At 43.6% G+C, this 24,808-nt stretch overlaps 1 protein-coding gene across 6 annotated transcripts in view; it reads left to right on the top strand.

Moving 5' to 3' along the window:
- ABI2 (abl interactor 2) overlaps positions 1-22,207 on the top strand; it is a 110,673-nt gene extending 88,466 nt beyond the window's left edge. For 3 of the 6 annotated variants that reach the window (XM_075530257.1, XM_075530256.1, XM_075530253.1), the window contains 3 exons: positions 7,933-8,019; positions 12,415-12,588; positions 17,990-22,207. In XM_075530257.1, coding sequence (XP_075386372.1) covers positions 7,933-8,019; positions 12,415-12,588; positions 17,990-18,165 — 437 coding nt within the window. In that variant the 3' untranslated portion in view covers positions 18,166-22,207. The remainder of the gene's footprint in view (positions 1-7,932; positions 8,020-12,414; positions 12,589-17,989) is intronic. The other 3 variants (XM_075530258.1, XM_075530255.1, XM_075530254.1) reach the window with 1 other exon arrangement.
- Positions 22,208-24,808: the final 2,601 nt, after the last annotated feature.

Here is a 24,808-nt window from a genome sequence, read left to right as displayed (position 1 = left end):
GCTAAGATTTTGCATGGCCAGTGACTTCTTCATTGCAAATATCTTTTTCAACAACACAAACACCTCTCGAGATGGGATACTCAGAAATCAGATTGACTGCATCTGTGGGAGAGATGAAGGAGAAGCTCACTATTAGCTAACACGAGTCCAGGTCCTGACTCTGAAACACACCATCAATTCCTTTATTGTAAGTTCAGGTTGAAGCAGAAGCAAATTAGGACAAGTCCAGAAGAGCTCAACTTCAACCTTGAATCCATTTGACCTGAATTTCGAGAAGATCTTAAGAACAAATTTGACACGTTGAACATCAATGACCTGATGAGCTGTGAGAGTCCATTCAGGGCATCGTACATTAGGAGAGCAAAGTCCATTCAAAGGACAGGGAAGACAGGATCGGCATGAATGTCAGAAGAGACTGAACAATTCTCTTAACCATACTGTAGCTAAGGCAAATGGGTGACATGATTAAGGCGAGGAGATGAACAGGAAATTTCAAAGGGCAATTCGAGAAGACAAAGTAAAATATGATAATAAAACGTGTAAAGACCTAGAGTTAGAAAACCAAAAACCATGCTCAGCATATCTAGAACTGAAAGGACTCAAAAGAAAAAACTTCAAGCCTCAAATTGCAATATTGAAAGATTGTATGGCAAACTATTCACCAATGCAGGAAGCATCGAGAGAAGTCGGAAAGCATATGGTTAACGCCACTGAACAGAACTGGCTGACATCCAGCCTTCTCAGGAGGTAGCTTCTGAGAAGAAGCAGTGGTGCTGAAGGAAGAAGTCCATGCTACACTGAAAGCGTTGCCCAAACACAAGGCTCCCGGAATTGGGGGACTACAGTTGAAGTGTTTCAACAAGCTAGTGAAGCACTGGATGCCCTCACTCTCTTTGCCAAGAAATTTGGAAGACAGCTCCTTGGCCAACTGACTGGTAAGAGATCCATGTTTGTACCCATTCCAGAGACAAGGGACCCAGCAGAATGCACAAATTAAAGAACCACATCGTTCGATATCACATGCAAGTACACTTTTGTTAAAGATTATCTAACAACAGTTGCAGCACTGCATTGACGAGTTGGCAAGAGTTTCAGGGTGGATTCAGAAGAGGCCATGGAACAGAGATCACTGTTGATGTCAGATCTTAGTGAAAGCAGAGAATACTGGCACGGTGTTTTCTTGCGTTTATTGATTATGCAAAGACCAGGTACTCACAGGCTTCAGGAGAGTGGAGATTTCAGAACATTTCATTGTGCATCAGGGTTCTGGTCTCTCACTGTACTGACTCAGTGTAAGCTGACCAATCATAGAAGCTGGATTATATGAAGAAGAATGTGCCATCAGGATTGGAGGAAGGTTTATTTATTTTAAAACATTTTATTAGGGACTCATACAACTCTTATCACAATCCATACATATACATACATCAATTGTATAAAGCACATCCATACATTCCCTGCCCCAATCATTCTCAAGTCATTTGCTTTCCACTTAAGCCCCTTGCATCAAGTCCTCTTTTTTTCCCCTCCCTCCCCGCTCCACCCTCCCTCATGAGCCCTTGATAATTTACAAATAATCATTTTGTCATATCTTTCCCTGTCCGGCGTTTCCCTTCACCCTCTTTTCTGTTGTCCGTCCCCCAGGGAGGAGGTCACATGTAGATCCTTGTAATCGGTTCCCTCTTTCCAACCCACTCACCCTCTACCCTCCCAGTATCGCCCCTTACACCCCTGGTCCTGAAGGTATCATCCACCCTGGGTTCCCTGTGCCTCCAGCTCCTATCTGCACCAGTGTACATCCTCTGCTCTATCCAGTCCTGCAAGGTAGAATTCAGATCATGGTAGTTGGGGGGAAGGAAGCATTTAGGAACTGGAGGAAAGCTGTATTCTTCATCGGTGCTACATCCCACCCTGACTGACTCATCTCCTCCCTAGACCCCTCTGTGAGGGGATCTCCAGTGGCCGACAAATGGGCTTTGGGTCTCCACTCTGCACTTGCCCCTTCATTCACTATGGTAAGATTTTTTTGTTCTGATGATGCCTGATACCTGATCCCTTCGGCACCTTGTGATCGCACAGGCTGGTGTGCTTCTTCCATGTGGGCTTTGTTGCTTCTGAGCTAGATGGCCGCTTGTTCGCCTTCAAGCCTTTAAGACCCCAGACGCAGTCTCTTTTTGATAGTGGAGGAAGGTTTATTAACAACTTGTAATATGCACATTACATCATCATGAAGCACCAGAAGCACTCAAATGGAGGAAAAATCAAAATAGTAAAGTATTTCATCCTTTTTGGATCCACAATCACTGCAAACAAGCAATCAAACCATGTATCCCATTGGGTAAGCCTGCATCAACCATCTTCAAAGGTGCTGATGGGCATTGATGTTACTCTGAGGACTAAGGTGTGCCTGACCTACGCCATGGTATTCCCATAGGCAGTGAAAGTTGAAGAATAATTGATGCATTTGGATTTTCGTGCTGGTGATGAATATTGAAAGTACCAGAGACTGCCAACAGAACACACAAACCTGTCTTGGAAAGAAGTACAGCCAGAATGGCCCTTAGAAGCAAGGATGTGGAGATTTTGTCTCATGTGCTTTGGACATGTTGAGAAAAAGCAGTCCCTGGAGACTTTAAACGTGGTCAAGTAGAGGGGATGGGCCAAAGACCAGGAGGGTTGACAGGCTCCGAGGCTGCAGCAATGCGCTCAAGCGTAACCACAGCTAGGAGGTGGTGCCGGAGCGGCAGTAGTCCTTTCTGTTGTCCTTGGATTGCCATCAGTCTGAGCTGCCACTATGGCACCGCAACAACAGGAGAGCTTTGGGGGCGGGGATAAATCTTATCTTTGTTCTTATAAAGTGATTCTTTTAAGGCTGGTTTTTACCTGGTCTGCTGCTAGTGCACTTCTTAAAACCCCTGTTATTTCTGATTTGCACTGTCAGAACCAGAAAGAAAATAAAAACACTGATCTTAACCTACACCCACCCACCAAGACACATGAAGCACATATCTTTTTTTTTTTAAGCAAATCACCCAAAGGTAAATTCTTTTATTTGGAAGAGAAAGGTGGTTGAAGTGATCGATTTCCCACTCTTTCGTTACAGGGGAATTTGGGGCAGGTGCTAGCAGGAGAGGAAAAGTTTTTCGTCTTATTTCATGTGAGCACACATCTAGTTTCTACTTTGCTCTACTTCTGGTTGTGGTCTGCTGCTGCTTCTGAGTTTGCTTTCTCTCTCGTATATTCTCTTTCTACTGTAAGTTTTTCACTTTACCTCAAGTATTGGAGAACAGAAGACTTTGTGAACATAACAGTTGTGCAACGCCTTTGAGTGGCATAGAGACACAAGTACAGAAATTATTGCCAAGCAGTTAGAGTTTAGGGAAAAAACACAAAACAGTATCTTTCAAAAAACGTCACTGATTTCTGCTCTGTTCATAGCCCTGAGAGTAGAACTATTTTGCTCTGTTCCTTAACTTTAATTTTTCTTTCAAAATCATGTTTTCCATGCATCTTTCCTCAGCAACCACTTCTCAGCTAGTTAAGACTCTTAGCTCTGTCTCTTTCTGTAGTTCTCACACAAACTCAAACAGCTTTGCCAGTTGACTTCCACATTGATTGTATGTTGTTTTAGGTATGTCATTGATCATGTTACTGTGTCTGATACTCACTATAGCTCGTTCTTTTCCCTGTGGCCCTCTCATGGTGAATGTGGTCGGTGACGCTTTTGTGTCTGTAGAAATGATGGATTACACATCTTTATGTTGTGTTGACGAATCAGAGCGGACTCAGTGGCACCTGTGGTAGGCGGGTGTCTAGGAAATAAATCCAGGGACACTCGTGTGTATAAGAAAGAGCTTTATTTGAATAAGTATTTATATCTCAGAGAAGTCACCCCAGCCCACTTCTACTCAAGTCCCTAAATTTGATGCCCACCCTTAAGTCCCTTTTCAGGTGATCTGAACCGAGAAGCAGGAAGATCGCAGGTTGATGGATACAGTCTCATGGACCCCATCCAGCCGGGTGCCAACAGCTCTTTGGTTGATGGCCTACATTGGGTTGCCCTTTGATGCATTCACAGAATTTCAGCAGGCAGGGACTCAGTGGGACAGAGAGAGAGATTGTTTGTGTTTGTCTTGCTCTTATTCAAAAGGGTTATGACATAAAGGAGGTCTCATCAGGCTGCAACTTGATTGACAGAGTTGACTCCACCGTTAGCCAGGAGTGTCTAATTGACATAATCTTTTAACTCCATAGCACCAAAGGAAATGTGGAAACACAGTAGTTAGACACTTGGCTGCTACTCAGAATGTCAGTGGTTCAAATCTACCAGCCGCTCCATGGGGAAAGATGGATACATCAGTCTGTGTCTGTAAAAATTATACAGTCTTGTAAACTCAGTGGGGGCAGTTCTGCTCTGTCCCATAGGGTCACATTGAATGGATTAATTAACCTGTTAATTAACCAGTAATCCCTCCCCCATTACCATTACTAAATGTTCTTGTTTCTTTTTCTTTAATAATGCCTGAAGTCACTGTGAAGCAGGCTGTAGTACCTCCTTTTCATAGAGTATTTATGGATTAGACCCAGAGAACAGCAAGGAATTGGTTAATCGGGGTTGGAGGCTATATGATTGTAAAGTCAAGTTTCTTTCCACTAACCACTCTCTTTTTTAAAAATCATTTTATTAGGGGCCCATACAACTCTCATCACAATCCACACATACATCAATTGTGTCAAGCACATTTGTACTTTCATTGCCCTCATCATTCTCAAAACATTTGCTCTCCACTTAAGCCCCTGGCATCAGCTCCTCATTTTTCCCCCTCCTCACTCTCCTCTCCCTCCTGAACCCTTGATAATTTATAAATTATTATTTTGTCATATCTTGCATTGTCCAACGTCTCCTTCACACACATTTCTGTTGTCTGCCCTCAGGGAGGAGGTTATATATGTAGATCCTTGTAATCGGTTTCCCCTTTCCAACCACCTTCCCGCCACCCTCCCAGTATCGCCACTCTCACCACTGGTCCTGAAGGGATCACCCACCCTGGATTCCCTGTGTTTCCAGTTCCTATCTGTAACAGTGTACCTCCTCTGGTCTAGCCAGATTTGCAAGGTAGAATTGGGATCATGATAGTGGGGGCGAGGAAGCATTTAGGGACTAGAGGAAAGTTGTAATTTTTATTGTTGCTACATCGCACCCAGTCTGGCTCATCTCCTCTCTGAGACCCCTCTGCAAGGGATCTCCAGTGGCCTACAAATAGGCTTTGGGTCTCCACTGCACACTCCCCCATTCATTCACTATGGTAAGATTTTTTGTTCTGATGATGCCTTATACCTGATCCCTTCAGCACCTCGTGATCGCACAGGCTGGTGTGCTTCTTCCATGTGGGCTTTGTTGCTTCTGAGCTAGATGGCCGCTTGTTTATCTTCAAGCCTTTAAGACCCCAGACGCTGTATCTTTCGATAGCCGGGCACCATCAGCTTTCTTCTTCACTATGTTTGCTTATGCTTCCGCTTTGTCTTCAGCAGTTTTGTCGGAAAGGTGAGCATCATAGAATGCCAGTTTTATAGAAGAAAGTATTCTTGCATTGAGGGAGTACTTGAGTGGAGGCCCAATGTCCTTCTGCTACCTTAATACTAAACCTATAAATATATGCATATAGATCTATTTCCCCATCCTCATAATATAAATATATTTGCATATGTACACGTCTTTATCTAGACCTATATAAATGCCCTCTGCCTCCCAGCTCTATCCTCTATTTCCTTTGACTTTCCTCCTGTCCCACTATCATGCTCAGTCCCCACCAGGGTTTCAGCAACTCCTCTTGGTTACATTACCCTTGATCACGCCCTGCCAGGCCTCCCACACCCTCCTCACCACCGATTTGGGTCGCTTGTTCCCTTGTCTCCCTGGGTTTGTTAACAGAGCAAAACCAAGCAACAAAACAAAACAACAAGTCAATGACAAAAAAACAAACTAAAACAAGCAACAACAAGAAAGAAAAGCTTGTAGTTAGTTCAAGGACTGTTTGTTGGCCTTTAGGCGTGTTTTCCAGTCTAGTGTGTTGAGGTGCCAAACCCTGGCCCCAAAGTCTATTTTTGTTATTCCCTTGGGACTTCGTTGCTCTGTTCTCCTTGCTGTTCTGTTGCACACCCTTAGTGTTTTGCCTCTGTGGTGGGATCAGCTCTGGGGGTAGTTCCCACACTGTGTCTCCAGTGCTGTCCCCTGTAGGGCTATGGGTCAGTGAGGGATGTCATGTCTCATAGTGGGGCCGGCCATATGGTCTCTGTGGACTGGCTGCTCTGAGCGGGAATATCGTCTTCAAGGGTTGGTGGGCCAAGATGTGCTCCACTCTCCCTTCCTCCCCCTTCATTTGCTCCCGTGTGTTCTGATCAGACATGTACTCTCCCAGAGCTGCAGATTCCCAGAGCTGAAATAAATTCTTCTGGGGGGAGGGGCAGGTGTCCACGTAGTTGGGACTGGGGTCGGACCCTCGGACCTCTGTTCTGACCACTGACCACTCTTTTGCCGCCATGTAAAGTCTTTCCTTATTTCTTGTCCACTCGCTCAACCTCTCCCGTTTTTTATACCTCTCTCTAGAGAGAGTGCTTGTGCTAGCCGTATGGAGACACGTACAGTCTGATTAGCTGAGTATGTCCTCAAGCCTTAGCCTCACTTTCGCTTCTCTCAGCTTTCCCCTTTAATCTTGTTTGCCTGGCAAACTACTGTTTTCTCCAAGTACCTGCTGAGTTCATTTCTATGTAGTCTTACCATCACTAGGAGCCTTGGTAGTATAGTGGGTTATGTGGTGAGCTCTTCACTGGAAAGTTAGCAGTTCAAAACCACCAGCCGCCCCATGGGAGACAGATGAGGCTTTCTGCTCCTGTACAGACTTAGAGCCTCAGAAACCCGCAGGGCCATGTTATTCCGTCCTGTAGGGTAGCTGTGAGCCACAATCGACTCAGTCGCAGTGAGCTTAGTTTTGGTTTTAATACCACCAAAACCTTCTTCCTCTAGGAAATTGCTACAGTTTTTACTGGGCTAAGGTTTTCATTTTCTCATCTCTCCCCAATTCTAATGTATTCTCCTTGAGATTAAATAGTGCTAAATTTTCTAGTGTTATGAATCATGATTTATTTTTAAGTAATAAAAAAATTCTCTGTAAGGCATAATTTATATCCATTGTTAATGAAACTGTAATTCCAGAGCTCCTCTTGAGAAATTGTGCATTTGTACAAAAATGTTTTCAAGTACTAGGTTCTGTGCATGGTGGTCAATGTGGAAGAGGATAAATGAGGCGAGAGACGGATTTGAATGAGGACAACCCTTTGCCTCTTCTCTTGGAGAAAGGCTCCTGGCTGACTAGGTGGCGGGAGTTGGGAATTAAGAAAACTCTAATGGCATAGTACCTGACTCTGAGAGAATGGTTTTGACACTTCATGTTTGCCACTTAGTAGGAAATCAGTATTATTTGTTAATGAGTGGAGCATCAATTAATTTGCTTGTTAATGAAATAATGAAAAGTGTAAGCACAATGGTTTTTCCTCCTGTGTTACTAAGCATCAACACTTGAAACCTTCATGGTGAAATTCATAAAAGCAAAAATTATTCATGATTTATCTGATCAAATTCTCTCTTTGAGAAGATGTTATTTATATATAAGGTCATTGCTATTATTTGTTAGAGTAGATTTGTGGTATAATAAATGCCTCCTGGTGTGATTAAAAAAATTTTTCTTAAAAACTCCACATATATTTTGTTTTGTATGTTGCTGTTAACCCTTCAGAGGGGATTCTTAAAATAGTTTGTGCAGTGTTTCTGAACAGTGGTTTCCTCCTTAAATGCTAGTTTTATTGTGTTCGCTTTTCCTTTTAATGTAACTTGCCCTTGCCCCTTATCCTCCACACCTTTTTTTGTTTTTGCAGTATCTCTTGCTCCTCCTCCTCCCTCCATCCTACAGGTAACTCCTCAGTTACCTTTAATGGGATTTGTGGCCAGAGTCCAAGAAAATAGTAAGTTCATGTCTTCTTTATGCTTTAGATCAGATTATAGGCATAGAATGTCATTTATATATGATTGGCTCAATGGTCAGTCATTCACTCACTGATCCTTGACATATCTGAATAAAATGATCAAGTCACATGAATGGCTAGTATTAATGAGGAAATAATTCTCATGAAGTTATACTTAAAACCTAGTAATGAAGATAAGACAAATATAAAGCACATGAAAAGAGAAGATTTCATCCAACCGGAGATATTTTATCACCAGGTAGTCGTTCCCCGGCCCCATCCCCTCACCGGGTTGCCCAGACAGATAATGGTCCAGCTTCCTGTTATTGGTGCATTCTAGGTACTGTGAATGGCCCTAGAATCGCCTCTAATCCTTTGATTTTATGCTGAGCTGAAAATGGCCATTCCATCGTATGTCTAGAAAACTAAGCTGCCAGTTTGTCACCTAAGAAACCTCATATTATATTGACAGTGAATTTCGCTTGACCTGGGCTCTGGAGTCTGGACATCCGGCTTAGCTCACTGATTTCCCACTGAACTTTTGAGTCAAGCTTTGCAAACTGCCCCGGAGACTGCTAACCGCCACTGGACACTGGTGTTACTCATGGGGATTTGCTGGCACAGAGAGAGGTGAAGGAAGCCTGTCTGATAGCAGGCATTGTTTTCTTGTGAGCACTTTACAGAAGGAGCCACAAACTCCTAAGGTCGCATGATAAGCGTGCGATCAGAATGGAGAGCATTGCGGTCATTAAAGACATGTCATCAGCCTGTCGTCGCTGAGTGTTTCTCCTAGGGATGGGTGGACACAGTCCAGGGGACACAGTCTCGTCTAGTGGCCCTGCCCCTGTGCAGACAGGCCTTGCCGGTGCTAGCATGTAAGCTCTGAGAGCAGGGCGTTTTGCCTGTGTGGTCCAGTGGCCGGTCCCCGGGCATTTAGACACGTGCCTGTCCCAAGTGGTGAGAAAAGCGTAAGAAAAGCCGGCGGACGCGATGCCCCTTTGAGGGCCCCTCGTGTTGCTATTGGGAAGCGTTGAACTGCTAACCTCGAGGTTGGTTCAAACTCCCCAGCCAGCCACGGGATAAGATGAGGCTCTCTGCCCCCATGCGGATTTGCAGCCTTAGGGTCACTGAACCAGGATTGACTTGCTGGCAGTGGGTAACTGGTCCTTTTGAGCAACACTTTCTTTACATGTGTTTCTAATTTAATTGCTTACAACCCAGCCTTGCTGGTCCAAAGGCGGCTCCGTCAGGGCATTTCCTTTCTCTGTTTGGTGGCTTCTGGAAACCATCTATTCCCTTTTTATTGGAGTTCTATGAGCACTTCTAATATTTATCACTGTGATTTCTTAATTTTTTTTTGTTAAATTTAAGAACTACTGTCACATAAGAGTAAGGTCGATTTTTGTATGCTTATAAGATACGCTGTTGAAACCCACTGATTGGGTTGACCCACCAGCTCGGGGAGAAAACGGCCTTTCGGCACAGGAGAAGCTGCGAGTTCAGCATGTGTCCAGTGCGCCGCAGTCTGACCCTTGGCCAAGTTTGTGCGCTCACCAGTAGAAGAGGTGGTCACTGTTTTCTGCCCCCCCCCCCCCCGTTTTTAATCTGCATCTAAACAGGAGCAAGCAGAAAGGGATTTAGCTGCAGCTGAGTTGAAGGGATCTCCAGTGTTTGTTCCATTCTTCAGTTTCCGGGTAGAGCATCGTGTTAAGGGGAAATGTCTAACCATCATTACAGCCTCCCGGCCACAGACCTAATTTTATCCCACTGATAATAAAGGCAGTCACCTGAGGTTTTCTTCCTTTGGCTTTTAATACCATGATTAGCATTTACCTTGGTGAAGTTTAGCAATCATTTGTCATTGCATGATGTCACTTACGCTAAAATTTGAGATTAAAGGCCAGGTCTTAAAACTGACATTGAGGACAAGCCCATAAAACAAACAGGGGGTTGATATCATAGCAGAAGGTGACTTTTCTTTATTCTTTGTAAAACACTAGTTTTCAAAGTTGAACAAGATTACAAAGCAGGATGTCATTTGTTTTTTTACCAGTTATTTGTGAGAGCTGTGAAACTTACAGAAACATCTGAATATTTCAGACCTCAAAAGGTGTGGTTTTAATTGAGGATTATTAAAACACATGATTACAAATTTAAGACCTAGGATTATCTTAAGTAGCTGATTATAGAATATTATGGGAAATACCTGTGTTTGTAAAGTCGACCCCAAATCATGATTGCCTCGGATACAGCCCTTTCCCATTCCTTAGCAGTCACATTTCTTACCTACAACATGTATGAAATAAGAAACATTATATAATGAAATGTGCTGTGACTTTTTATAGACATAGCAGGATTCGCAAATTCAGTCGGATATTGATCTTTCCAAACATTCCCCTTGGAGGGGTATATCAGGCATCGTGTTACCTTCAGAGCTTTTCAGGTACATTATTTTGAAGATAAACCTGGGACAAAATATTCTCTCTGTGTTGTGTTTGATTTTAGGAAAAGTCTGGAATTATCTGTAACCAGTCGATTCATTGGCCCCAATAACATAGTGAATTAATTATGCTGAACTAAGTAGTGCAGGTGTAATCAGTCTTTAAAATTCTCCTGTGGTTCTCTCTGCTCTTTAGAGAGACTAGCATGCTGCAAGGTACTTCCTCACCTCAGCTGCCCCCTTCAACTCTTCCCAGTTCCTGAGCTCTTGACGCTGCTTTCTCATGCTTTTGGTCGCAGGCAGCCCTCTCTGGGCCAGGTCAGAGGTGTGATCCCTGGCCGGGCTCCCATAACACCGTCAACTGCATATTTAAGTCCGTGTTGTCAGGGTTTGCCCACTTGTTTTCTCAGTGCCAAGCACTTACCCATTATAAGCCCTCATGTGATATTAATCGGATCAATAGAAATGAAACATGACTTCAGAGTTACTAGATGGCGCTCATGCCATGTGCAGCTTTTAAGATGCTAGACATGAAGAGTTCAAGTACCTGCTTCCTCACTTCTCTGTTGTAGGACCTTGGATAAATTATGTAATCTTAGCCCTTTTCTAAATACATCAAATGTATATTAAAAAGTACCACCTCCTGAGACTGAATTAAAGACTTAATGAAGCAGTGGTTCCTAAAGTGTGAAAAATGTAGCTAATGTTGATGGTGTGATTAAACTAGCTCAGAAGCAGTATAGGAAAAGGTTTGGGGGGAGGGTGATGGGGGAAAAAAGATTTTAAAATGTGCACCAGCAATTTTGAACCCTTTTGTAGTATAATTTCTCAGGGTGTTTGGAAAGGCAAAGTCCCTTTGGTTCGGTGATCCTTGTGAAGAACAGACTCTCCACCTGATGGATACCAGTGAGACATACGAAAACACAAAGAGACTTACTGTTTTCATTACACACAATAGATGTATCATAAGTATATACATAAATCACCTGTCTTTTGTTTATCCCTAAAGGATGCTTTCATGGCTTAAGCATTGAAGCTCCCAACTTAGGCACAGTAGGAAATGCACCAAATGGGACGAGTCCTACACGGGGAGGGGGGTGCACGTGCAATGCCGCTGTGGATATCCCCTAGGAAGCAGCACATTCTTAAAGTCCAGTAGAGTCAGACTTACAAACTAGACAATAAATAGAATTTCCCAGAGAATTTATTGAGACAATACTGGTGCCCCATAAATAAGACTGAGTTGTCTCTGGTCAAGCTAGGCAGTATCGCTGGGCAGTGCCTCAGTGTGCGCGGCGGTGCTGTGCTCAGTGTAACCAGCATTGTCTGAGCTCAAGGACTGTGAGCGTGGAGACAGTTTCTGAGACGTTACTCTGCAGCACCTCTATCCGGAATGAATTCTGCGTTGGGAATGAGTCCAAATTAATCGAAATGCTTTAAAAATAAAGTTACTAGATAATATTAAAGTTATTCTTAAATTACTCTCCACCCCCACCCCCGCTTATTTTGACAAAATATTTTTGAAAACCATTACAAGGAAAGTAGCAGCCCCCAAATTAAATTTGTTCACTTGACATGTTCTAATACATTATAAGTCTCAATTATTAACATTTTGATGACCACTCTCCTTGGATATGGTATAATGCCAAACTGGGTATTAATTCCAGGATGCGCAGAAGAGGATTGTGTGCTAGCTCCCGCATGTTTGAGAGACTTGGTTGATAATAATTACCTTGACTAAGCTTCAGTCGCTGTCAGTACTAGCTCCGGCAGAGAGCCGCACAGGGAACACAGAGGCCTGGTAGCTGGTGGATGGCTTCTCTTGGCCCCTGGAGATTGGTAGGGTTATAATTGGCAGGTTATGGTCTATTCCTTGAACATAGATGCTTGGATAGAAAAAAGTTTGGACTTTATGTACTGTGTATAGTTTAATTGTCAGCTTGCTGCGTTCTTAGTTTCAGATACGCCACCTCCACCACCACCTGTGGAAGAGCCGGTCTTTGATGAGTCCCCCCCTCCCCCCCCTCCTCCAGAAGATTACGAAGAAGAAGAAGCAGCGGTGGTCGAGTACAGTGACCCTTATGCTGAGGAGGACCCTCCGTGGGCTCCACGGTCTTACTTAGAAAAGGGTGAGTTTCAGAGAGAGATCTGGAGTGGTGAGACAAAATGTCTCTATGGGACTGTGTGTGCGCGTCTCAATGTACCGTCTGTGCTCAAGAAGGTAAAGGGAAATGTGAATGAGCTTGAAAGAAGAAAAATTTAATGAAAACAACACAGACTATGTACCCATGAAAAATACAGCGTCTGAAGTCACGCTGCACTCAAAAACACTTGACGTGGAATAGAAATTTTAACAACCATAGAAAAAACGCCAACCAATGACAACACATACAAAGCACCACTGACCCTTGAGACAATATCAGACAGTCTTTTATGTATAATTGGAGTCTTCAGGAGAGGTGAAAGGAAAAACTACTTGAAGATAGTGGCCAAAATGCTTTCATATTTCATGAAAACCATATTAGGTGTACTCCTTGCTATATAACGTATTACGCTAAGGTTTAGGGTTTAAACATCAAAATAAGGGCTGTCTCAGTGTCTGTACATTTCGCGAGGGTGTTATCAAGGTACCTCATCATCATGAGGCCCCATCTCCCCCCCTAGGAACCATTCATCCTGTCTCGATAGATTTACTTACCCTGGATGTCATATACGGGAAAACGCTTTCGAAAAGCCCACAAACTAAAAAAAAAAGAAAAACCCACAAACCAGAAACAATAACAAAGTAAAACAGATAAAAACCTTAATTGAAAAGAAAGCAGAAAATATTTAAAAACTAGAATAATTTTAAATGGATCATAAGAATTGTTTTATTAGGGGCTCATAATAAATATATATACATACAATCCATATATACATCAATTATTTTAAGCACATTTGTACATTCATTGCCCTCATCATTCTCAAAACATTTGCTCTCCACTCAAGCCCCTGGCATCAGCTTCTCAGTCCCCCCCCCCCAGTGAACCATTGACAATTTATAAATTATTTTGTCATATCTTACCCTGTCGGATATCTCCCTTCACCCACTTCTCTGTTGTCTATCCCCCAGAGAGGAGGTCACATGTAGATCCTTGTAATCGGTTCCCCCTTTCCAACCCACCCTCCCAGTATCGCCGCTCACATATCTGACCCTGAAGGGATCATCCACCCTGGATTCCCTGTGTTTCCAGTTCCTATCTGTACCCGTGTACATCCTCTGGTCTAGCCAGATTTGTAAGGTAGAATTGGGATCATGATAGTGGGGTAGGAGGAAGCATTTAGGAACTAGAGTTGTATGTTTCATCGTGTTGCTACATCGCACCCTGACTGGCTTGTCTCCTCCCGCGATCCTTCCCGCGATCCTTCTGTAAGGGGATGTCCAGTGGCCTATAAATGGGCTTTGGGTCTCCACTCCACACTAACCTCCTCATTCACTGTGATATAATTTTTTCTGATGATGCCTGATACCTGATCCCTTTGACACCTCATGATCACACAGGTTTGTGGGCTTTTTTGCTTCTGAGCTAGATGGCCGCTTGTTTACCTTCAAGCCTTTAAGACCCCAGACGCTATATCTTTTGATAGCTGGGCACCATCAGCTTTCTTCAGTACATTTGCTTATTCACCTGCTTTGTCTTCAGTGATTATGTAGGGAAGGTGGAGCATCATAGAATGCCAGTTTAATAGAACAAAGTATTCTTGCTTTGAGGGAGTACTTGAATGGAGGCCCAATGTCTATCTGCTACCTTAATACAAAACCTATAAATATGTGCACATAGATCTATTTCCCTATCCTCATATATAAATATATTTGCATAAGTACATGCCTTTATTTAGACCTCTTTAAATGCCCTTTGCCTCCTAGCTCTTTCCTCTAGTTCCTTTGACTTTCCTCTTGTCCCACCGTCATGCTCAGTCTTCATTTGGGTTTCTGTAATTCCTCTTGGTTACATTATCCTTGATCACGCCCTACCAGGCCTCTTACACCCTCCTCCCCACCGATTTAGATCACTTGTTGTTCCCTTGTCCTTGGGTTTGTTAATACCACTACCTCTTCCCCAACCTCCCCCTCTCCCATGTCCTCCCGGAACTGTCGGTCCCGTTGTCTTCTCCAGATTGTTCATCCAGCCTATTTTATTTAGACAGACCTGCGGAGATAATAGCATGCACAAAAACAAGACAGAGCAAAACCAAGCAACAATATATGACAAAACAACAACAACAAACTAATGACAAAAAAGCAAAACAGAACACAAGAAGAAAGAAAAGCTTGTAGTTTATTCAAAGACTGTTTGTTGGCCTTTAGGAGTGTTTTCCAGTCCAGTCTATTGGAGCACCACACCCTGGCCCCAAAGTCCACCTTCAGCATTCCCTGGGGACCTCTCCACTCCGTTCTCTTGCTGTTCTGTTGCACCCCCTTAGTGTTTTGCCTCGGTGGCGGGATCAGATCGGCGCAATTCCCACACTGTGTCTCTGGTGTTGTCCCCTGTAGGACTGTGCATCTAGAGTGCTAAAATTTAATCTAACTCCATCTGTAACCACCACTTTCTGATGCATTCTGCTTGATAAGAAGACTATTCACCACCAGGGGTTTAATCCACATGTAATTTCCCTTTCACCTCCTCACCCCTCTGAACTGAAACAACTTTAAAATGGATCAAGAGGGAGATCGTGATGAGATGGTTCATTCTGACTTGTGTCTGCCCTGATTGGTTTGACAGTGCTCTCTGCGAACGTGGCTATTCACATCCCTCAACTCTGATAGGCGGGTGTTCACCAGCGGCTTCGTCCGTGTGTGGACCTGGCAGTGGATTTTGATCCTTAAAGGGCGTCTACAAGGGTCCGAATGCCCTAAGGCAAGAATCATTGGGAGCCATTTGAGAAACTGCTTATTATAAAAACTCAAAACATTTTCGGGTGGAGGAAAATGATACCAGACAGACGGTAATCTCATGTCTATAAAAAGGGAGAGTGAAATAAATGTGTGAGAACCTTCTCTCCACACATGATTTGGAAAAATTCCTGAAGCAGAAGATTTCCTTCTAGAATTCTTTCCTTCAGGAACCTTTTTTTTGGAGCCCGAGTGTTTTGGACTTTGATGAGCCGCTCCAGAACCTTCTCCCGGGTCTGTGGAGGACTTCCAGAGCATGAGGGTCACATAAGCTCCTCCTGGTCCTTTAGCGGTGGCCGGCCAGGGGGCCTGCACACTGGTTTATGATTGCTCTTTTTGTTTGTTTACTCAGTGTAACCGCTAAAGTTACTACTGGTTCAGACCCGTAAGACATGCCTTGTAAGCCTCATCATCTCAGCGGAAGTTTAGTACTTTTGTGCCCCCTGACCGAGGGAGTCGGAATTTTGGAAGTGGGTCTCAGGTCCCACAGGTTCATAACGCTCAGGATACTGTGCAGGCAAAGCTGAGACTCCTTCCGGGAAAGATCCGAGAGATGGAACTACCACTCTCAGAAGTGTATGGACTCGGGAGAAGGATTTGTCATGAAACAAATATGTAGCTTCACATTTTGATATTTTTATTTAACAAAGGTTTCTATGATTTTATGTTGTTAGGTGCCGTCGCATGGGTTCCGATTCAGAGCGGCCCTCTGCATGGCAGAAGCAAAGCCTGCCGGTTCTGGGCGGCCCTCACAATTGTTGTGTTTGCGCTCACTGCTGCAGCCGTGGTGCCAGTCCTTGTCCAGGGCCTTCCTCCTTTTTTGCCCCTCCTCCATTTTCCCAGTCATGATGTCCTCCAGGTCTCTTCTGATAACATGTCATCTAAGTAGCATTCTGGTTGTATGTAGTCCAAGACGGGGTGGGGTGGGGTGTGTGTGTGTGTGTTGGCACTCCTTACTACACCCAGTATTCTTCACCAACACCGTAGTTCAAACTGCATCTGGTTTTTTCAGTCCCTTATTCAGTGCCCATATTAGATTGAAAAATACCATGGCTTTGGTCAGACGTACTTTCGACCTCAAAGAAACATTGTTCCTTGTCAGCACTTAAAAAAGGTCTTGTGTAGCAGATTTACCCAATGTCATGTGTTGTTTTATTTTTTATTATTTTAAAAAACATTTTATTAGGGGCTCATACAACTCTTACTTATCACAATCCATACATACATCAATTGTGTAAAGCACATTTGTACATTCGTTGCCCACATCATTCTCAAAACATTTGCTCTCCACTTTAGCCCCTGGCATCAGCTCCTCATTTTCCCACTCCCTCCCCTTTCCCTCTCCCCCCTCCCTCATGAACCCTTGATAATTCATAAATTATTATTTTGTCATATCTTACACTATACGACTTCTCCATTCACCCACTTTTCTCCCACAGGGAGGTCATATGTAGATCCCTGTAATCGGTTCCCCCTTTACACCCCACCCTCCCTCCACGTGTTATTTTACAGCAATAACCTGTATGTGTGTGTGTGTAAACAAAGTATTGCACTCACTCACTCACTCACTCAACTCACTCACTCACTCACGGTATTCCAGGCCCTGAGAAGGGAAGGGTTTTTCTTTTCGCATCGTCATTCAATTTTTTTAGCATCTTCAGAATTACCTGCCAAAATATCCGATCACTGTTCTATGTTTGAAAAGCATGACTTATGCCACTTCAGCTGCTACAAATGAAGAAACAAGAGCATCTGCCTTGGAAAAGGACTAGGTTACTGAGTAATTAATTTGCTTTCTGAATGTCAAAAGCAGTGTTTGGAATTGGTGCTTTGGCACTCAGTGAGGTGGTGCTGTGGGTTAGACACATGTCGTCAGTTACCCACAAGCCGTTGTGTGGGAGGAAGACGAGCTTGTCTGTTCCCATCGTATACTCTGGATGGGGATACTATTAATCGGAATCGACTGGGTGGCAGTGAGTGAGGGTTTGGGGGACAGTCGGAAATATTTTTATACTTCAGCACAGTGCACCTCTGTCCTTAGAGAATGACAAGAAGGGATTGAAAACTCAGGACTGATGTATGACCTAAGGTTTCATCTCAGTTTTAGGAAGCAGTGTTATAGAAATTAAGAACCCGGAGACACCGTCTTAGCACTCACACTACCTAGAAAACGCTCTCGTACCCTCAGAGGTCCTTCTCGCAGACACTGCAGTGGGGGCGGGCACTGTGCCCTCCTTTGAAGGCGGAGTGACAGGACGGGGCTGTGGAGGTGGCAAGCACAGCACCTCGCAGTGCATCTTGGGCAGACACTCGAGGAGTGGGAATGCCCCTCGGCCACCTTTCTGGGGTGTGGGCCTCTGAAGTGGGTACTTTCCTACAGGCCATTGGAAAGTATTCCTGACTCAACCTGATTGCACGGTTTCTCCTTTAGAACCCAGCCGGGAAACTGGAATTCCATTGGGTACGGTCGGGTGCTGTTGGCCAGGGCACTCCAGCTTGAGTGCAGCGGCAGCTGGCCGAGGATGGATCGTCACTGACATATTGTTTCCATCTGTCTAGGAATGTTCTGTAACATTGCATTTTGGTTTCCCCCCCAGTTGTGGCCATTTATGATTACACAAAAGACAAGGAAGACGAGCTGTCCTTTCAGGAGGGAGCCATAATTTATGTCATCAAGAAGAATGACGACGGTTGGTACGAGGGAGTTATGAATGGAGTCACGGGGCTCTTTCCTGGGAATTACGTGGAGTCCATCATGCATTACTCGGAGTAAAGCTCAGCAAGGCTGTTCTTCCGTCACAGGAATAGTCAGGTCTTCCCAGATGGTCAGAAAGTTCCAGGGATTCCCCTCCAGTGAAATGAAGGAAGGATGTGAATGAAAAACTACTGTTTTTTGTTTGTTTGTTTATCTCCCAGTATTAAACAAAAAGGCAAGCTGCGTCTGAACAAATGGATCTTCCTGCCATTGTACCATGCTGAACTGTGTGAACTGAAATAAAAGGACTGTCTGAATATGTCAAAGCTCTAACAACCTCACTAACACAGAGCCTGATTCAGAAAAAAATCTGGGGTTTTTCTCAGGAATACTGTCTACTCTTGGGACTTCTCTTGCAAAACCTGCGGCATTAGGTCTTCTTCAGTGTCTGTGCTAAGGGGGAACCTCGCGCCGAGTGGATCTCTTAGCCCCACACTTCTCCAACTTGTATGAGGAGGGGACGGGGGGACCATTATTTAAATACCAGACTTAACCATTTTTTTATAATTGTTTCAGATGGCTTATTTCTTAATGATAAATTCTTTATTGTCATCACTTGGGTGAAGCAAATTAATTGATGCTGAACTGACTTGTACCCCTTTCTGTTTTTAGATTATGAGGACATTGTGAAATCTGAAAGTCCCCAAATATGCCGAGGGTGGCTAACAAGTGTTAGTGTGATTTCGAGTGCTGCCCCTCAGGCTGCATGGCCATTGCGCCCTGATGTGTGCCCAGCATGGTAGGTTGCTTCACATGCGATGGCCAGGCAGGAGAGATTCAGCAATAGAAGGGGTCTCTTCAAAGGCACCTTGAACTGTGACCTTGAGGGGGGGTCTTAGAGGTTGTTCCCTTATTATTTTGACTATCTTGGGTCACCTATGAATTGGAATCGACTGATAGCAGTGTTTGGCTGTTGAGTTTTCACTACCTAGAAAAAGTGTCTTTGTGTCGCAGAGAAACAGAGGCTGGCTGCTGTGTACCTGAGTGTCGTTGGTGAGCAGTGTCCAAATGATTTCTTCCCTTAGCTCTAGGTCAGTCCTCTCCTGATTTTGTGATTGGGTTCGGCAGTAACAGTGCCTAAGAATCTGAACTATCGTGGTGGGATTAGACTCAGAGGCCAACGTTTGTTTTCCCTCGTCACCTAGAAAGGAGAACTTTGAGAGAAAGGATAACCAAGTTGTTTTTAGTTTTTCATCTACACAAGGAGTTTTAGATTCACTGGAGTTTAGAGGGAACGTGACTTTATCCATCACCTCAGCAAGCTGTATACGAGATACTGAACCAGTTCAGAGGGCTTGGTCCTGAGTAGGTGGATACTGTAAGAGATGGTGCCAGGTGGGTTTTTCCAAGTCCCTGGGTCTTGACTAGAATAGAGCTTTGCCAGGTAACTTTCCTGGATAGGGTGCCAGGGAGAGGCTGTGACTGCAGATACTTCAGACGGGACACTACAGACGAGAGAGGAATTCTATGGAAAAGTGGGCTGTGTCGTAATGTGAGGAATCGAGCTAGTACAGTCAGAAGTTAATAAAGTGGTTGATCTGCGATACGAGCACAACATTTCATCACACACATAAAGAACACCTGGTCGTAGAGTTCTTCCCGACCACTGCAGTTTGGTATTGCTACTTAGAGTTTAGATTTACCCGCACTGGGTTTGACTTTCATTATTGCGCTTTCACTTCACATTCCACTTAATGCTTTTGCTCTCATCTCTCTCCTGTTTTTCTTAAAAGTCCTGGCCTTGTGTGCCCACTGAGCCTTGAGGTCCTTTGTGGATCATGTACCAGTTAACCTCTTCTCAATACATGTTGCAGAACTAGAAGAAAAAAATTCAAATTAGATGCTCCCATTATCTACTCATTATTTTTGATGGACAAATTTAGTGGGTTTAAACAAAAAATAAACCCCACAGCTACAGAATTAAATAAGAGTTGTGCAAGCAGCAGCAGTGGTGGTGGTCAACGGAAGTGGAGTTTGTCTAGTGGACCTGCTGGACTGGGGGTTGCAGAAGACACTGGGGAAGTCCTTATACTGCAAACTGGGGTCGGGGGGGGGGGGTGTGGAGTGGGGAGGCAGATCTATGGGTCAAGTAATTTTTCTTCTATATTATTTAGTAACTAATGTGTGCAATTTTTGTTTTAAGAGTAAAAGTTCGACTGTCTACATATTTTTAAAAATTTGTAGTTTTGAATTTTATATTGTCTTGGAAGGATACTGTGTAACGGTGATGGGCCAGGCCTACAGTAATTGGAGACTTTTAATGTATGTGGTATTTTAATAGATTGCATGCTGTTAATAGTCTGTAAGGGTAGTATTTCCTCTTTTATCGTATGTTTCCCCTGTTTATCTTTTTATAAACTAAAATATGGTATTAGGAATTCCAAGTGAACGCAGAAATCTCCCATGCTACAAGTTACAATGTTGTAGCACAGATCAAAGCCTAAAATCTGCTGTCTTAAGAAGAAATGACTGAACAGCTGGGGTTTTTCTTTCCTCCCCGCCCTTTTGGTGGGAGGGTTTTATTTGAAATTAAATGAAGATATGAATGAAAATACACTTTCTTGTTGTCTTTGACCTTCTGGCCAAGGCTATACATCTCAAAGAGTGCCAATGTGTCAAAATGTAGGTCTGAGAGATTCAGCCTGCTGTTTGAAGTATGAAACTTTGGATGTCTTATTCAGTATTGCCATCTTTTGGCTCCTTATGTCTCCCTGAGAGGCACCTGCTATTCCCACTCTAGCGTGGAGATGGGCACAAGGTGCTGTGTTGGGCCCCTTCCCCACTGCTGCTGTCGATCCAGCCAGCGAGTGCTTTTTACAGTCTGCTCTGTGGCCGAGCTGTGCTTTCAACAGAGTGGATTCAGAAAAAAGGGAATTCAGGTTTTCTTTTGGGAAGCATGAGAATGATGCTAAATCATTTTCTTCCTTGTTCTTGTGGAGAATAACATGTCCTGAAGGCCACCTCTACCTTTGGAAAGGGCTAGGTGGAGAAATTGACAGGTGACTTGTCTATCGAGTTTTTGAAGAGGAGGGATTTTTCCATGTTTCTTTTGCCAGAAATTCCATATTGGTGTTAACGTGATCCTTTCTCCCACCTGATTTATTCATAATTACAGATACCTGGAGCAGGAAGAGATTTTACTTGTGTCTCACTTTAGTGGCAAGGGCAGATGCTTGTTTCCGATAGACAGCTAGTTAATAAGGGCCTGTCCTGACTTTAATGCCCAAGTGCTTTTCACTACACAGCCGCCTGAATCGAATGTGCTTTATTTTTCTCTCAACAAAATGAAAGATACTTGAAAAAAAAATGCTATTTCAGTAAATACCATAATAGTATTTTATACCATTCAAAGGAGTCTACCAAGTACAACCTTAGTGAAAATAATTGAAACATACCCCTCTAAGACTACACTGAGTGCAAATGGTCTTCTCCGTACAATGTCTGTAGCAAAACCACATTCCCTCATGTCAGCATCTGACAGGAGCACAGCACAGCCCACAGCCATGCACCCGAGAGGCCAGAGCCTTCTGAGTGTCACGAAAGAGGCAGCGTGCTCCACTCCGCACGCGTAACAGCGCTGGCCTTCGCTCCTGTTTCTAATCGAGAAACTATTCTGGGGGGGGGGGAAGCATGACAAAATGAGACAACAGGGCCCAGCTGTGTAGAAATGATCCTATAAATGTGAGGGGTTTTTTGTACAGCAAAAACTTATTTTCACATTAGAATGGAAATGCCCTTTGTAACTTCAGAATTCTATGGTAAAGCAGTTTTTATCACACGTGTGTGGCCAGGCACCTTTTCTTAACAAAATGGTTTACCAAAAAGAATGTCCGCAATTTGTGATCTGGCCAGTTGTCCTTTGGGCTCCTGAGGGAGGCTTGGTAATGGGGAGTGAACTCCACGCAGGACAGCACGCGGGAGCAGCCAGTGCCAGTGATGGTGTGTGCCACAAAGCCACCTCCAGCCGAGTGGGGGAACATTCACATTTTAATTTCCTAAATGGTATTTGGAATTGTTGCTGTGTACTAAGAACTTGACCTAAATAAAAGCCCACAAAGTATTTCCAGTGTCTCGTGTTTATGTAAGGGAGCTCTCTCCTTTCAAAGGTGGTAACTGAGTATATGTGTTTGTTTGGTTTTTTTTTGGGGGGGGGGGCGTCACAGCACCCTGTACCTTCTTGATGCTTGTTTTCCCACTAATGATGTGACATTAACTGAAAACAGAAATCGCCAGCAAATGAGGAACACAGTCCATTTCATGGCTTATTAAAAAGTGGGAGCTCTTGCTTATGAAGATGAGGACTTTGTGGCACTGACCATGGTCGGCTCACAGCTTCCAGCGTCTAAGCCAGCTGAACGGATTCCTTCTGGGTTTGGGATTCATACATTTGGTTGAGGAAGAGTCTCGAAGTCTTTTCACAGTACCGTGTAGTCTTCTGTGACACTAAAATGGCGGCAGAGGGAGAGGCCGCCAGGCTCTTGTCCTACTTTGGCACAGTGATGGTGACGTGTAAACGCATTGGAACGGCAGGCTTGCTGTGACAGGCCAACGTATATAATTGCTACTTCAACCCTTTAAAATAAATCCTTTCTCTGAAGTCACGGTTGGACTCTGTGTAAAGAAAAAAATTCATACTAAAGTTACAGTACCTCTTGAGAGTGTAGTGATTGCCAGCGCTCCCAGCTTGTTCATATAAACTGTTTTCTACTTGCAGGTTAATAAATTTAACATATCAAAGTATAATTTATTCATCTTCACACTTAACCTATTTTTCAGGAACATTAACACACAAATGGCAAAACCAGTCCTTCCTAGTGCCAACTCACACAGACTCAAGTAAAATCCCCATGTTTAAACATAATCTTTTTTTTTTATTAAGGATTGGGTAAACTGACATTGTGAGAACATGTAACAGAAAAACAAAAACATCAGTAGTACTGAATCTTTCTTTCATAGATCTCTGTATCTCTGTCTATATATAACTTTGCACAATCAGGGAGCAAGGCACATAATGAAATGAGAGCATACATTTAGCAGAAGAAAAGAAGAGCCACAGAGCTGTAAAATTGTAATTTCATCTTCACCAAGCTGTGCATCATCCTTAGAAGACTGTCCCCTACTGGGTACTTTAATGCTATTCCTTTTGTACCCCCCCCACCCCCATGCTTTAAAAAAGTATATTTCTACATTGTATCTATTTATCGCAAAGCTCCTTGCGAGCTTTGATTAATTTAAAAGTAAAGTAGGATGGGAGTAATCCCTGTTAAATATGATGTGCAAGTCTTAAACAGTAAACAATGTTTTTACATTTAGCACAGGTTAATGAGAACTTTAAATGTACACCTCTATGAAAGTTCACTAGTCACTAATAAAAATTAAGGAAAAAAATCATTTGAAACGTTTCAATTAATGCTTATTTTCTAAGGATTACAAGTAGAAGGAAAAAGATGAGGGCATCAAGGAAAATGGCAGTTTTTGGTATTAGGTTACAATAAATTTAACAAATAATACTTTTCCAAACTAAGGGCTCTCCCCCTCCCCTAGAACCCCCCCTCCTTTCCCTAAGTGCTGCGCACACCTTTACTGCTGTCAATTGCATGAACAATCATGAGCATGGTATAACAGCTACCCATGATTAACCTACCCGCTTCTGAACCTGCACCCTCCCGCACAAGCCATTTACCCCATCACCCTGACTCACGTCTTTGGTAGAAAGCAGCCAGACCCCATTTAGGGAGACAATGATCTTGTGAGGCAATTTTTCTGCCCAAACTAAAAATTCCTTCATTAGCACCTCAATTTGCTTGTTTCCTTTTTTTTTTGCTATTCTTCCAAGAGTTCAAGGCACTGGGGAGTATAGTAAAGTCTTTTCTGAATGGTTTATTAGTTCAACAAGCAAAGAGCAGATGGATTGCTGATTACTTTTCCCTTCCAGTGTCGAGAGGCAGTGTGGCATTTGATGACTTGTACAGCGGAACTTCAGATTCCTTTTCCGTATAGACCTGCTTTCGTGGTCTGAGGGTAGCAGAAAGGATGTTCTCATGGAATTTAACAAGGAAAGCAAATCTGGAAAGAGCTAGAGACTGAATTCTGTTCTAATTTGCATCTCTATGGGCCAGACCGTGAACTTCATGAGAAGTCAGATATTCCTGCAGGGTTAGAGACATCAAAGTACCAAAGGTGCTAGCAACATATCAGAACTTTTAGAAATAGACACCCTTTCACCAAGTGCATACATCAACACTATTTTAAGCAAGCCATCAGACCTGGAGCCCGATGTAGCCACAAGTTCAATTGGGCTAAATGTGGAGAAAAATCAGATTGACATCAGTCATAACCATTACGTTCTGAAAGTACCGGAAACAGTTTGGCAATAATCCATGAAAACAGGACTTTCACTTAAAAATCAAGTTGCATCTAGCCCAGGGACAAAGCTGACACAGGCTGAAACCAAGCCACACCTTTGTCTGGACAATGTGTCAGCTAGTTTTAACTCTTTCCCACTGGACACAAGCCATGTGTGCTCCCAGAATAGCTGCTTCTGACAGGAGAATCGGGTGCCCGGTTCGCAGTAACCCTGTTCTCAGTGTTGTCCTGACGCGGTGACTGTTAGCTATCACTGACCCCCCCACCCTCACCCCCCCGTTCTGTGTGGTTTAGA

Source organism: Tenrec ecaudatus, chromosome 13 (assembly GCF_050624435.1).
Source record: "Tenrec ecaudatus isolate mTenEca1 chromosome 13, mTenEca1.hap1, whole genome shotgun sequence".
In the NCBI taxonomy this organism is placed as follows: Eukaryota; Metazoa; Chordata; class Mammalia; order Afrosoricida; family Tenrecidae; genus Tenrec; species Tenrec ecaudatus.
The sequence above is the reverse complement of the archived record's forward strand: the minus strand, read 5'-3'. Positions and strand labels throughout refer to the sequence as shown.